General features: G+C 38.7%; 1 protein-coding gene across 3 annotated transcripts in view; it reads left to right on the forward strand.

The window, feature by feature from the left end:
- The window catches only part of mical3a (microtubule associated monooxygenase, calponin and LIM domain containing 3a), a 203,302-nt gene that overhangs the window by 75,998 nt on the left and 111,072 nt on the right, over nucleotides 1–16,232 (forward strand). Inside the window, exon 18 of one of the 3 annotated variants that reach the window (XM_055155999.1) lies at nucleotides 4,922–5,032. The exons of the other annotated variants lie outside the window; for them this stretch is intronic. Within the exon in view, the coding sequence (XP_055011974.1) occupies nucleotides 4,922–5,032 (111 nt within the window). The remainder of the gene's footprint in view (nucleotides 1–4,921; nucleotides 5,033–16,232) is intronic. 3 annotated transcript variants of the gene reach the window in all.

A 16,232-nucleotide genomic window follows, 5' to 3' on the forward strand; every position in this document is an offset into this window, starting at 1 on the left:
GAAAAAAAGTGCGGCTTGTAGTCCGAAAATACGGTATACACCACTCTCTGATGGGTTTACAGTGAAATCAGGTCTGTTCCCATTTTAAATTGTATAATTTGGGTAGAAATGATCAAAATTGGCCCAAAAACATCGTCAGAGCTTATTGACTATTGGTTGCTCTCCTCTCATGTAGTATCTCTATATTTCAAACTTTACTTTAGACATTTAGAACCTCTTCCTGCACCATATTCTGCTGCACATTCATCACTCTGTCATAATTCACTTCTTCTTCTGTCTCTGGGCCCATCTTCATTCTTCACTACCCACTGTGGACCACTTCACCATGTCTCGCTCGCTCCCTCTGTTCCTCAAAGGGGGACTCTCTTCCTAATTTGGATCGTCTCTTGGCCACTCCCCTGACCCAAATGTCCAAGAACGAGCCCATTTCAGTCAGAATGGCCCCTGTCCCGGCCTGGAGAAAGGTAAAGACGAGCCCAGCTCTGCCCCTGAGCCGACTAACACTAGAATGATTTAATCCTCCTGTGTCCTGTGTGTGGATTTCTAATACTGGGTGATGTTTGTCACAAAGATAGACGGAGAAAACAGAGATATAAACAGAGAGACATGTGGAATGAAAGACAGACTGAAAGATTGTTAGACAGGTAGAGAGATAGACCGAGGGAGACAGAAACAGGTTTAGTCCTGACTTTTTTACTTGCAAAGCAGGGATATTGTGCAGTTACAGTTAGACGTCTATACAAATGTAACTGAAGGCAATTAACAATGTTTTATATAATAGAATATGATAAGAATGAAAATGTAAAGATCTTCCTCCGTTTAAAAGTTGAGCAGTCCCTGTTTTGACCTTGATTTAAATTGTAATTGTCCAGGGAGTGCAAAAAAAATATAGATTTTATTTTTATTTGGCTCGTCCAAAATACTGGCCATAGATAGATAGATAGACAGACAGACAGATAGATAGATAGATAGATAGATAGATAGATAGATAGATAGATAGATAGACAGATAGATAGATAGATAGATAGATAGACAGATAGACAGACAGATAGATAGATAGATAGATAGATAGATAGATAGATAGACAGATAGACAGATAGACAGATAGATAGACAGATAGAGGAAGACATATAAAGAGATGGCTAGAGAACAGAGGTGGGGACTTGTAACGATGTGACTTGGACTCGAGTCAGACTGATGTCACTATTTTTAAGACTTGAAACTTGACTTGATAAAACAGACTTGGGACTCGACATGGACTTGAAGCTCGATGACTTGGGACTTGACTCGTGTGACTTGAGAAGACTTGATGCTTCTCCTAAAAATATATATATATGTTTTTAGAAAATACTTTTCTCTTTGCAGTTGATAAATGTGGTGATTAAATTTTCAGGGACGAACTGGAACATGTCCCTCGCACTTCTGTTTGGTACTTTTGATGTAACTGAAGTACTGTGATGTGGTATCCTCAAATTTACTACAGTAATATATAGTACAACACAGTACAATACAGTAAAACAGACGGAGCTACAAAGAACACGATCCTTCCATTTCAGTGCAGACTACACAACAAAATAACTGTTATTAAGCATTTTAAAATCTGAATTCTTTCTATTCTGACCGTAATGATTCACACTAAGATCTTGTCAAGACATTTAAAAAGGAAAAAAATCACATTTATTCAACTCTTATATAAATACACCCTGACTTTTTGAGTACTATTCATTTAAAAGTCATATAAACTGCAAAAATCTAAGCTATATTTCTTACTTTTTTGGTTTAAAGACTTGACATGAAGCTCAAAGCAGACGACTTGGACAGTGACTTGAGACTCGACTTGACTCGGACTTGAGATCAAAAACTCGAGACTTACCTGAGACTTGCAAAATAATAACTTGGTCAAACCTCTGCCAGAGAAGGAGAGATAGATGGATGGAAAGACAGACTGAGATTGTTGGATAGTTAAGAAGGTAGGTAGAGAAAGAGAAATAGAAAGAGAAAAATAGAGAGATGGCAAGAGAAAGAGAGACTGACAGGCAGATGGATGGACAGATAGATAGATTATATGTAGGTAGATAGATACTGTAGATAGATAGATGGATGTTGGTGTATTTGGCATGTTTGGTTTGGTGAGTCTAAGTCAGAAAGATCTAACCTTGTGTGATGGTTCAGAGGCGCACGCAGCAGCAGGAGCAGCTCAGCATTCGCTACAAACAAATGCTGAAGTGTCAGACTCTTCCGCCTCGAGGGGAGCAGGTACGACGAGCTGCGCTTTTCAGCCACTAGAGGGCCCCAGTCTCCCCCTTTACGCTCCATTAGGTCCAGACACGGAGCACCGTCTGCGCAGTCACCGATGTAGTTTTGAGAAGCACTGTTGATACTTTGCAGTGACGTCATACTGGGGGTGTTCTACATGCACGTATACGGGGTCATTCCACCTCAGTTCGCCAAATAAAATTGCAAATTGAACCCTCACCTTGTCCAGTTGCAAAGAAAACTGGTGTATGGGTAAGTCATAGCCAAGAAAGCCAAAATCGGAGTAACGGTTGCTGAGATATTTCATCTTTACACTTTTTTTTGTGTGGTCACCAAATTTCAAATTGCATTTATTCAGCAACTACTGGTCCAATATCAAAAACCAAGGTGTCTCTGGAAACGGGAAATCGTAGGGAATCCCAATCTGGCATTATTTTTGCATTTGAGTATTTTTTACCTATATTTTGACCTGGAAATTGACAATAAGGGACACACCCGACCTCAATGACAACAATAGAAAAAATTTAGCCCTATATGTCGACTACAACAGATAAAACATCTGGAGGGGTTTTCTTTTTTATTTTCGCGCAAATTTACCTTGGAGTTGACTTACCCCCCATATTAAGACATGACAAAAAGACAAAAAAGTGAAAAAATTAAATTGCGAAAGCTCGGAAACCGTTGGTCCGATCAAACTAAAATTTGACATACCAAATTTTCATCAAAATTTGACAAAGTAGGGTTAAATTCATTGGGTGAACTGAGGTGGACTGACCCTATGGTGGAACGTTTAAGAGTTTGCATGGAGACAACGCTCACAAAATGGATTTAAACAACACATTTCAGGAGCCTGTGACCAATACGAATGTTTCTGATCCTGTTTATGTGTTTGAAATAAAGCTCAGATTAAAGTCTAAAGCTTCAGACAGAGCAGTGCCTCCAGTTAGCATCACACCCCAGGGAATGTTGATGATGATGAGCTGCAAAGTATCAGTTGTATCTAAAATGTTCTTTCCCATTGAAGTAGCTTGAAGTATCCCCCTTGTAGTATGTAGTATTTGTTGCGGATGGGACAATTCACAAAATTAGAGTTTGAGTTTTTTGTTTGTTTTTTTTTTAGTTTATTTGACTTATTTAGTGTCATGCACCATTTAGTTGCTGCCCAGCCTGCATGGGTTTATAAGACACATACACAATAAGCAGACAGATCACACATCAAACATAAAGTGTCCTTTTACGGAGGTCCCAGACTTTTAACACAAACTGAGTCAACTTGAAAACATTAAATTGAAACAAATACTCCAGTCTCTCCTCATCAGACACGGCAAACCAACATTAAGATACATTAGACACAACTGACAGCGCAGGTCATGATTCATTCATTTTCATTCATTTATTTATTTGTTTGAGCCAGGTACAACAAAAATTCAAAAACAATAACAAAAACAGGGATATGTACATGAACATATTTGGGACCTGGTGCTCAAAAGGAGTAGGATGAAGTTTAAAAAACTTATAGAGTCCTACCCCAATTGTTTTACATAATCACATGGTTCACACTTTTTTTTTTTTTGGTAATGATACAAAGGACAGTAGGAGAGAAAATGCATTTCATTTTCAATGTCCTTTAAGTCGCACAGAGCACATGAGCCAGAGCCAGAGTCCCACACCTCAGCTGGGCACATACTGACCTTTAGTTTAATCATTTTTTTGTGTTCAGGTGAGCTTTTTACTCTGCTCCCTTTTCCCATTAGAAGAAGTTCAAGGAAATGTGGAGATAAACTGTTATTTTAATTGTTTTTGTTAGGTTTTTACTGACCAAGGGGCGTAACTTGTAAAGATGTCAAATTTAAACAAGTGAAAATTTTGAAGCAAGAACCAAACATTATATTTGCAGAAGGAATTGTCCTGTCCCTAATATTTATGTATGTGTGTGTATGTGTGATTTCTCTGTTATTTTCATTAGCTGATTTGTGAGTTGCTCGTTTGTCTTTTTACGTATTTTATATAATATTGAAAAACATTTATATTGAATTTCCCTGTTTGAATGTGAATCTGCAGCTACTTGTAGTGAATTTAACTTACTGCAACCATTTTTTCATGTATGATTTGGAGAATTTGCATGTTTCTTTTTCATTGCTCTGACTCATTTGGTTTTATTTGCTCACTATCAGATATGCAGTAACATTTCTTCTTCTACTCAAAGTTAAAAGGCTCATATTACGCTATTTTCTGATTTATGTTATAATGTTTCTCATCAAAAACAGACCTGGAGTTGTGTTTTGTTTCATGCAAACATTTTTAACACACAAACTCTGCATATTTAGTTCTTCTCTCAAACAGAAAACACTCCGCTGTGTCACTTAAACTAGAATCATTTGGAGAATTTCAGCTGTTGAATTTCCAATCTCAGCTGAACAAAAGGTAAAATCTAGCTGTAAAACTATCACTACATAACATCACAAGGTGGAATAGAGCATTTTGAGCTTTGGAGACAACAAAACACAACTCCAGGTCTGTTTTTTGACAAGAAAACAACATTATAACATGACTTAAAGCTCTGAAAAGTCAATTTTGCATAATATAGGACCTTTATTTTGCATTTTCTCTTCATTTTACCATCATCTTTTGCTTAATTTTATTTTGTTTTGACTTAATTTTAAAGGCCAGAGGTGGTGCAGACCAGGTGTCCGGCGCAGGCTCTCGCAGCTGCCCAAAGAAAACCATTCTGCTCCCCTCCTCCTCCTCCACCTCTTCGCTCTCTCTCCACTCAGAGGTGACACATCTGCTCTGTCTGTCTGCGTCTGTCACTTCCCCAATACAAAACTAATAATATCCCTCCCCCCTAAACCCTACATGTTTAGAAATGGAATTAGCTTTTGGAATTATAACCTTCGTAGTTTTTGTGAGTAGAGCTTAGTCTGTCTTTAATACAGAGAAGTGTTGTTGTGGTCTTTTGTGGTTTTACATGGTGTGTGTGTGCGTCTTATGACTGAAATGTGAGTCCCTGAGGTTGAATTTTAGGTTAAAGGGCTCATATTATACTGTTTCCTGATTTGTTATAATGTTGTTTACTCATCACGAACCTTCCCAGAGTTGTGTTTTGTTTCATTCACACATATTTAATGCACAAACTCTGCATATTTAGGCCGAATTCTTCTCTCAAACTGAAAACGCTCTGTTCCACCTTGTGATGGTAAAACCGGAAGTGCTCCACTGTGTTTTAAAACTTCATCCTTTAAACTGAGCTTCGTTCCAGCTGCTATCATACTTATGAATAAATTGTAATCTATTAATCTATCAATTTTAGTGCGTTTATCTTGGAAAAATCATGTTAGTGCTGTCATGCGATTAAAAAAATTGAGAGATTAATTAATTATGATCTGTAATTAATTAATCTAATTAATCTCATTTTAATCTCATCTAAAAATTGCTGAGAAAAGCTTCAATTTGAGGTATTTTCATTTAAATTCATTATTACATTATTGTGGCAGATCAAAAGACTCATATAGAACAAAAAAAGTGACTTTATAAAGTCATTTATTGTTTAACAAATCTCTCCAAATTGGCTGTTGAGCCCAAGTCTCATCGCGTTTTGTGTGGGTTTCTGGCAATGAGTGAAATTACCGAAATAAAAAAATGTATAAATGTGTTTTTTGTGTGTGTGTTTGTTGTCCCAGCAACACATAAAAACAGATTTTATAATAAAGCAACTCACATACAGAAACAGTAAAGTTAGAGATTAAAAATGAGATTAACGCGATTAAAAAACATAACGCGCTAAATATGACTGTAATTAATTAATCGCAATTAACGCGATAATTTGACACCCCTAGTTTTTATATATATTTAATATTTATTGTGTTTTTAGTCAAGCGTGATGGATGAATTTAACTAATTGTTTATGGGCCAAAGATGTTCATTTTGTTTTTTCATGTACTTTAACTTCTTAGGTTCTTTTGTAAAGACAATACAGTAAAGTGTATTTACTTTGTTGACATGTTTCGGCTGCTGCTGCTGCATCATCATATCTGTCACTTGATGTTGGTGGTGACGTGTCGTATATCAGCTGTTGTTACTTCCTGTAAGCGTCGGTGGCAGGTCGCTCAGACTGACCACACCTCCTGTCGCCCGGTGTTCTCTGGAGGAGGGTGGCCCAGATGCGTGAAAGGAGAAACGCTCCGTCGTCACTGTTGATGCTGTCCGTGCCTCCTTTCCTGATTTCAATGGCCTCCCTGATCCAGCTTTTGAACTTGTTGTTTTCTGATCCAATGACCAGTCTGAGCGACCTGCCAGGTCCATCAGGCTGACCAGGCCTACAGGAAGTAACAACAGCTGATATACGACACGTCACCACCAACACCGGGGACAGTTCTGAAGACACAGCAACAGCCTAAACATGTCAACAAAGTAAATACACTTTACTGTATTGTCTTTAAAAAGAACCTAAGAAGTTAATTGTTTATGGAACAAACCATTCTGCATTGGAGCTCTGTAACACTTTATTTTGTGATTGTGTTTTTGTACGTGTTTATTGCACATAATGTGGATGAATGAAATGTGAAATGTGGGACCTGCTTTTCAAATCTGCAAAACAAATTTACCTACAGGTACGAATAAAGTAACGTAACCTAACCTACACCCTGGGTCTCCACAATTTGAGATTTTCCAGTAAATAAAAATAAGTAGTAACTGAAAAAGAAACATTGTGTGCCTTTGATAAATTAAGTTTTTAGTTAGTTGTTGGGGGATTTATAATTGCTGATCAACTGTTGAGTCACTAGCAAGGACCACGCCACAACAATGGAATTCTAGAAGCTGTTTATTGATGGTGGATAGATGTGCTGCCGGGGGGAGATTCAGGGTGGGGGCTCCGTCTCCAATCCAAAATGGACACCCAGCTGTCTTCAGGCTGAAGGATGGACACAGGACGGGAGGGAGGGGGTCGAGAGAGCTGACGGTGTTGTTGGGATGACTGTGTAAATAGGGCTTCTGGGTAATTAAAGGTGTGGTGGAGATAAGCTGTGGTTGGCTGGAGAGAAGGTTGAGGTGTGGTCCAGCTCCTGAATCTCAGTTAATCACGTTAATTCCACTTTTTACCGTTGTATTTTGGCAAATAAAACCTTGTCTACTGGCAGATTTTTTTTGTGGATCTCGGTTTTGCAATGTGGAAGTATTTTGGCCCTTGGAGAAATTTAATTGGAGACCCCTGTCACACACCTTCACTAGAATCACTTGGATAATTTCAGCCCTGGAATTTCCAATCTCTGCTGAACGAAAGGTAAAAAGAGCTATTAACTTGTAAAAAATAACTACCTCTTCATGACATCACAAGGTGGAACAGAGCATTTTGAGCTTTGGAGATGTAGACAGACTAATAATACAGGGTTACTCAAATGTGTGAATGAAACAAAGCACAACTTTGGGTATGTTTTTGTTCATTGTAAAGCTATTTTTTAATAATACAGACCCTTTAAACTTCAGTTACATTTTCTTTTTGGAAACATTGATTAAAATAAACATTGTTGTACTATAGATTACATCACCGATTGCTGTTTTGGTGAAAAAAGTTAATATTTTGGTTCATTTCTGCCTTAAAGAATTTGACTAAAGAGGACGAAGATGAACTTGAGTACTACGAGAAGCCCAAAAAATACCTGGTACACGTGTGGTTGCATGGATTTGCTTTGCCCCTTTAACTATAACGGCAGAATTTAATGTGAATCTAATGTAAAACTACTTAGCAGGATTGGACGCCTTTGCATATTGTAGAACCAGAACCCGAACCAGAACCTATCCACATCCCGGGCATACAGGAGAGGGCCGATCGTCTCATCTCAAAGTTTAAGTCTAAACCAGCCAGACCCCCAAAGGTGAACTGCACGGACATGTTTTCCACTTCAAAACTCCATAACGCACGCAGCTTCCTGATGCAGTCAAAATTATGTTAAATATATTCTGTATTCTCCCTCAAAGCCGAAGAAAAAGCCGTCCCGGTTCTTTTTAGAGCAGTGGTACATGTCTAGAGGCGTGAGTCCAGGCTCACCACTGTCTGCAGAGTCTTCCAGAAAGGTCCAGGCATGCAGTGTGGCTTTATACTAACAAAAATACATGCTAATAGATTCTTTATAGGTGTCTCATAAAGCATTCATGTAGGCCTGTCACAATAACAAACTTTGAAGCGTGATATAGCTGAGGAAAACTGAATAATAATAATAACGCATTAGTCTTACATAGCGCTTTTTAAGACGCTTTAATGTATAAATTGATGTAAAAAGACTATTTACTGGTTGCAGTCGCCCAAAAAGTCTCATAAGCTACGTTCAGACTGCAGCCTGATGTGACCCAAATCAAATTTTTTCGCTTCTATGCTCCTGTATCTGATCTTTTAATGACACAGATCAGATTTTTTTCAAACGCGACCCAGGACTTAATGCTCAATTTGGGGTTTTTTTGCAAGGTCGTTCACATTTCCAATTAAATGTGACTTGTATGTGATCTCCAGTGTGAACTTTAAACGCCCCAAAAGTATCCCGCATGTGCATTGGAGGACATGACGATGTCACACACAGCGAGCGTGCTCAGTGTTTACGGAAGTCGCCTAAACGCTGGGCTTGTCTCCTAAAATACGGTCCAGTTCTTCGTAAAATGGACAGGTTACACGTCCACGGCCGCTTCGTTTGTTTGAGTCTTTAGTCTCCTTGTATTTGCTTCGCAGGCTCTTTATTTTTTGTTGACATTGGAGCCAGGACTGTCTGTAGCCACACTCGGACATTTCTTTGGCAATCATTTCAAAAATTGCCCAGTTCTGATGAGACCCCTCCAATTTGTCCTGAACACAGCGATCCCCCCAAATATTAATAAACTCACTAACCTCGCTTTCCCTCCATTGACTAGACTCTGAGCCTGACGAGTAGGTGGGATGAATGTGACCTGACCGTTCAGACTGAAGTCGCATGTCAAAAGATCGGATATGTATCGGTTTTAGAAGCACATGTCCAAGTGTCCTGGGTCGCATTTGAAAAAATCAGATCTGGCTGTCATTTAAAAAAATCAGATACAGGTCACATAGGGGCGAAAAAACTGGATTAGGGTCACTTCAGGCTGCAGTCTGAACATAGCTTTGGGTATGTGGTCCTAAAACTGATACATATCTGATCTTTTGACAGTCACATTCATCCCACCTTCACGTCACAAATGTACACAAACGTTCTTCTCGTCAGACGAAAATTGTGTATGAACTCCGTGTCAGTGAAGCAGCGAAGCACATCGCAATCCCACCACTCTTGGCTGCGACTCTGAACCCACACATTTCTTTCTATGGACGTTGCTGCCACTGCTCCACAAAACGCCACGGCCAAAAACCTCATCCTTCTCCTTCTCAGTCTCCTCCTTAAAACAAATAAACTGTACATCTGGAGTCTCCAACCTGTAGCTTGGGAGCCACCAGTAGCTCTCCACCTCATTCCAAGTAGCTCGCCAAAGAATTATACGTATTGTGCTGAATAAGTAAAATTTAATTAATTACCATTGTAAATGTATCAATTTAATGCCCAGTTTTGTGCACTAACTGTGACAACAACAACAATCTAAGGCTGTGACTCTTATATTTACTCAATTTCTTGCAACAACTGTTAAAATAATTAGCTCTTTGGCATTTTTGTTTAGTAAAGGTAGCTCACCAGAGGAAAAAGGTTGGAGACCCTTGCTGTTCATTTTCTGGCTCCGGTACGACAGCAACTTTAAAATCTCCAGGTGCTCAACGTTGCGTTCATGTTTAAAGGGCCCATCTCATGCAAAATAACTCTTTTCACATTGTATCTTATGCACATATACAAACCCAATTTGGGTTTTGGAACATCCATTACGCAATAGTTATGAAATCTTACTGATTTCTTGGAGGCAGTCACAGACCAGGAACTATGAAAGCGCTTTCTGCTACGTCAAACGTGTCATAGGTGTAGCTGGCTGCATCAGCGTTGTAGCAGCTTTAGTTCGTTGTCACGTGGGAGGGTGGCAGAAATTCGCTGCAATTTGTTAAAAAACCATCTAATCAATCTAAAAAACACTTCGGCAACAAATACAAGGCCCACACATCACTCTTAGAAGGTAGAAAGCTCTGAAAAGTTGATTTTGCGTGAGATGGGCCCTTTAAGCATCTTCCGTAAACACTGAGAACGCTCGCTGCCTGTTACGTCGTCGTACCCTCCAATGCACATGCAGGACACTTTTGGGGCATTTAAAGTTCACACTGGAGATCACATACAAGTCGCATTTAATTGGAAATGTGAACGAGCTCGCAAAAAAATCTGATTTCACAAAAAAGTCCGAATTGAGCATTAAGCCCTGCAGTCTGAACATAGCCAGCGTGATTTTTATTTACACAAAGCTGTTCTATAGTTACTTGATAGATAGATAAAGATAGATACTTATATCGGTAATATTGGTATCGGAACTGAAAAAGCTGGATCGGTGCATCCCTAAAGCCGACACACACACACACACACACACAACACTTTCAAATTACGACATTTTTTTGCCGCTGTGGCTTCACTTTAGTTGTTAGTTTGTATGTATGAGCCATAGAAGTAATTTTTTCGAACCTCTATTGCTCAAATCTTAGAAAAAACCCCGCAAATGCAAATTGTACACACGATAAATATTGAACCACAAAAAATATAGTTCAGTTTTTCATATATTGGACAATAAGTCGACATCGTAGCTATTGTGACAGGTCTGCATTCATGAGTTTTGCCCCATTTACCATTTGTTGCCTTTATCTAAAATTCAAGAAAGTTTGGAATGGACTTTATACATTTTGCTGCAGTTGAATGACTCATTCACTCTGTCTACAGGAGTCAGAGAGGCCAGTCCTGTCTGATGACCAAACGCCCATATATGTACTTAGTATTCAAGAGAGGGCCCAGCAGCTGGCCTCTCTGTTTGAGCCAAAGCCAGCCAAACCACAGGTGAAATTTCCTCAGGCAGCTGCTTATCCCTCAAACACAATTACTGCGAGATGTTCTATTCGTCACTAATACAGATAACGGGCGTATAGTTCGATCCAGAAAATGAAAGTTGTTTCATCGTATTGATAAAGGGTTAGGCCAAGACTCCTGGTGCTGAAAGTAATAATGGTGGAGTATTTCTGGATTTTCTGTTAAATTTTAATCTCACCATTAGCCACTATGAGTTTCCAAACTGTCAGCAAAGTTATAAAAGACGTAAATGATTGCATGAAATCATAAAATCTACCCAGCAGGCTGCCAGGAAGCGAGGAATCTGCGTCTCCCCAAAGAAAGAACTCTTGGACTTTTCCATTTATTATTATTTCTTTATACACTGGGGAGTGAGAAACACAATTTCGATTTTTCATATGTTTCGTATGAAAAATTGAGAAAAAACTTTATTGAATTTTGAATTTGAATAAAAGGACTATTTCAAAACCAATTCCCACTTATGAAAAAATTTAAGCTGGCTGACATATTATTAAAGGTCGCTAAATAAGTCATGATTTCTTAGTACTTGGAGTTGAAGTTTTTTTTTTTTTTTTTTTAGTCCGTTATAATGTTGTTTCCTCATCACAAACATATCTGGAGTTGTTATTTCGTTTAATTCACTCATAATTAACACACACACACACTGTATATCAAGGTTCCCACGGTCATGGAAATCCTGAAAAAGTCATGGAAATTGAAAATGTAATTTTCTTGGCCTGGAAAAGTCAAGGAATTTTGTAAATTAAATGAAAGTTTTGAAAAAAAAATTTGAATTTTAGCATCTCTTTCATGCAACTACAGCTTTTTGTTAAGTTATCATTAGACTATTATGATTATTTCCAAACGTATGCGCCTTTTGTTTAAAACAGACGACAATAAATCCACTGACAGAATTTTGAATGTTAAAAAAACTATAATCCCAAACCATAAGGTGAGTGGAAAGAGTTAACATTTAATATTTAAAAGTCTGATCAATTCTACACATGTAGGTGCCGTAAAGTCATGGAAAATTCACTTTAGGTCATGAAAAAGACATTTGTAAAGGTTTTGAAATTGAAAGTCGGTGAAAAAGAGTGGGAACCCTGTATATATTTAGGATGAATTCTTCTCTCAAACTGAAAACACTCTTTGTTCTTTGTTCCACCTTGTGATGTCATGTGGTAATACAGAAAGTGCTGCACTGTGTTTTTAAACTCCATACACCTTCTCTAGAATCATTTGGAAGATTCTAGCCCTAGAATTACCAAACCCTACTGAACTAAAGGTAAAAGGAGCTGCTAACTTAAACTGTTTCATGACATCACAAGTTGGAACAGAGCATTTTGAGCTTTGGAGATCAAGACAGACTAATAATAAAGTGTTACTTAAACGTGTGAATGAAACAAAACACAACTCCAGGTCTGTTTTTGATGAGGTAACAGCATTATAACATCACTAAAAGCAAAATTTTGTGTAATATTGAACCTTTAATCTTCATAAAAATACAATAACTTAATCATTCATGTTTTACTACACCTGACTCTCTTCTTTCCATCTTCTTTGAGACTAAGAAAAAGCCCTCACGTTTCTTTATGGAGCAGTGGCACGCGGCTCGCGCCCAGAGCCCTGCCGACTCCCCCTCGACCTCCCCTGACGCTCTGAGACAGGTAGCGCTTTACACCTGCCACAGACAGGTGCAGTGCATTAACCCCCTGCACTTTGGACAGAGTCTGCTGCATTGTTCTGTAACTACATAACCACCTCTGCCCTCGGAAAACCACGTGTGTTCAGATGTATGGAATCTAGACTGCATAAAGAAGTGGACTAAAAGAGTGTGACGTCACCCATAGCGTTCAGCTCCAGTCAAATGAAGCTCATCGAGGCCGGCATTGTGCAGTCCCGCTCCTGACCACAAATCCCGCAAGATAGGGACGTTCACTTTCTTAACCTCTATCAAACACGGAGAAGCGGAAACGAATGATCTAAAATGTGCGCGAGATTGTACCTTGTCCGTAAGTTTAGGCTGCTTAAAATGTTTATTAAGTCTAAATAAAATATCCAGCACAAATTAAGAATGATAGGCTTACATTAATCATTTGTATATTTTACTTTACACTCATATTTAGTTTGTGGGACCGCAGTTTATCATCTCACCCGCCCGCACCCTCAATAAGCTTTCAAAATGTGTCTCGCGCCGCACAGGGCTCTACTTCATATTTTAATTTACGGACAAAATTCTGAAATTAAAAAACAGGATCGTGTAGAGGGGGTTAATACGAGATTGACAGCAGCAGTTATGGAGAGAAGGACAACAGTCTTCTGTACCTGCCCCAAGGACTGCAGATCGAAAAGTAGCTTGTGGCTAAATCTGGCACAGAGCATCTTTTCTCTCTAAGATGAATGTTTTCTGTGCCCTGTCCTTGTCTTAAATAAATAAATAAATACCATATTTTTCAGACTACAAGTCGCTCCAGAGTATAATTCGCACTTTTTGGGGGAAATTTATTTTATAAGAGACCATGAACCGACATTTCATTTTGAAAGGCAATTTCTAGTAATAACAATAGAACAGACTGTTAACGTCACATATGAACAGTTCTTCAGATAAACTATAACATAAACAACAGAACAGAACAAGTTTAACAAACTCTCCATCTCACTCCAAATCACTAAATCCATTGAATTCTTCATCCTCGGTGTCACTTCTGAACAACTCCACGACCTCCGGAGGTAAACAGAGCGCCGCTTCCTCTTCTGTGTCGCTGTCTTCAGACTCAGCATCAGTTCCAGTTAGAATTGTTTTCAGTGTTACAGAAGTTATGGTGCAATCGACTGACATGATACAGACAGGACAGAGGCTCTTTCTGCAGGAGACATGCGCAGTAGAGTGAAGTGACAGTGGTACAGGAGGAACATGAGCAGCAAATACCGACACACAAGACTAGAGCCTTTCACAGCTGTCAGTGTGAAAATTTTAATATATAAGTTGTACAAGTCGCTGGAAACACCCAAACCATGAAAAAAGAGCGACTTATAGTCCGAAAAATACTGTAATAATAATAATTTTGAATAGAAAGCGAATCCCAGCCAGAGTCAGTGGAGCCGGATGCAAACTCATGCTCACTTCCTATTTGGAATTCGGCAACTATCAGCATAGATATGTCCATTTATATATATAGTTTATGATCCGAACTAAACCTTCTTTTTTGCATGGAGATATTGTTTTGCCTGTGAGTGCGACAAAGGCAGAGTTGAATCTTTATATAACTGCACTGTTTCCAAGTATGGTTTTCTACATAAATAGTAGTTTTTGCATGAACTCCCCCTGCAGTTTGGGTCAGATACACAGAGATATGTGACAGTTTTAAGAGCTTTTTTTTTTTTTTTTTTTTTTTTTTTTGAGATAACTAATCAGTCATGGGCAGGGTTTTTAGTCAACCAAGAATTTCTTTTCTCAACCATCAAACCAAGTATTTATGTGAGAAATAAGGCCATTCGTCCGTAAGTGTAACTGTACGAAGAACTCAGCCTCATTCAGAAGTCTGGTTTTGATTTCTTTCATAAATTATGCCAACAGAATCCCTTGTAATAATTAGTTGGACTGGAAAGGCGTCTTGGCATCAGACATCTCCTCAGAGTCCCATGTTGGCGAGCAGACGTCCAAATGGGACACTGTAACACGTTATCCATCTGATGCATTAGCGCGCTTGGCAGCAGGATAAACAGTGTTTGAGTGTGATTGTGGAGTGATTTTAGATTTAAGATACGCTAAACTAGAGCAGCTGTGTTTATATAGTCACAAACTGCTCTGTAATAACAAAGATTAAGGGTTTTAGATGTTCATATTTTTAGTGTGCACGATTAAAAGGGTACCACATAATATTAACTACATCTTAATTAGGTTAATAAAGCATTAACTAAGACTTAATTGATAATGGACAAATATTTTATTAAGAAAAATCAGGGAATGAAGGGGTTATAGTTTGGAGCCAGGGTTATCCTCAGTCAAAGGTCTCTCGGCTGGCCTGGGAACGCCTTGGGGTCCCACCAGAGGAGCTGGAGGAAGTGTCTGGGGCGAGGGAAGTCTGACAGCACCTGTTTACAGTGCTGTCCCCGTGACTCCGCCCTGAATAAGTGTAAACAAAAGAATGGATAATACTCAATCGTTCTTAAAGGTGCATTGTAGTGATTTAACGATATGTAAATCATGTGGTACGATGCGATTACAATATACATTTCACGAAACGATATTTATTGCGATATTGTGATGGTAACAGATTTGAAGAAATGCTACTTTTTCCTTTTAAAATGCTTTGACTCAGGGCTGTATTAGTGTCAAAGTCCAAAAAATTAAGATAGAAAAGTTCTTAATCCGTATATCATTCGTTCATTTGTTTTTCAATATAAAACCAAAAATAAGAAAAAGACAAAAACTATTTTTGTCATTATTTGTCTCCAAAACCAAAATGAAAAAACAGATAATGATTTGTTTTTTCAGTTTTCGATTTTGTATTTAAATGAATAATGGAAAAAACGGATAATGGTTGTTTTTCATTTATGTGACTTAAACTGTGATGCAGGACTTTTGCACCGCATAGGGACTGAACCAGGACTAAACCAGGACTAAATTGTTTTGAGTCCTGGTCTCAGTCCGGGTCTCAGTCCCGGTCTTAATCCCAGTCTCAGTCCTGGTCCTGGTCCCAGACTCAGTCCTGATCTTAGTCCCGTTCTCAGTCCTGGTCCTGGTCTGGTCCTGGTCTAAGTCCTGGTCTCAGTCCCGGTCTGGTTCCGGTCTGGTCCCGGACCTGGTTTAGACCTGGACCTGGACTAAGATCAGGACTTTAAACTGTTTTTAGTTCTGGTCTGGTCCCAGTATGTCCTGGTTTAGTCCTGTTTCAGTCCTGGTTCAGTCCGTATGCGGTGCAGAAGTCCGGCATCGCAGTTTAAGTCACGAAATCAATTTTTTTTTTTTTTCCATTATTCATTTAACACAAAATC

Source organism: Boleophthalmus pectinirostris, unplaced genomic scaffold (genome assembly GCF_026225935.1).
Source record: "Boleophthalmus pectinirostris isolate CB_2022bp ecotype Guang Dong unplaced genomic scaffold, ASM2622593v1 HiC_scaffold_2, whole genome shotgun sequence".
Lineage (NCBI taxonomy): Eukaryota > Metazoa > Chordata > Actinopteri > Gobiiformes > Gobiidae > Boleophthalmus > Boleophthalmus pectinirostris.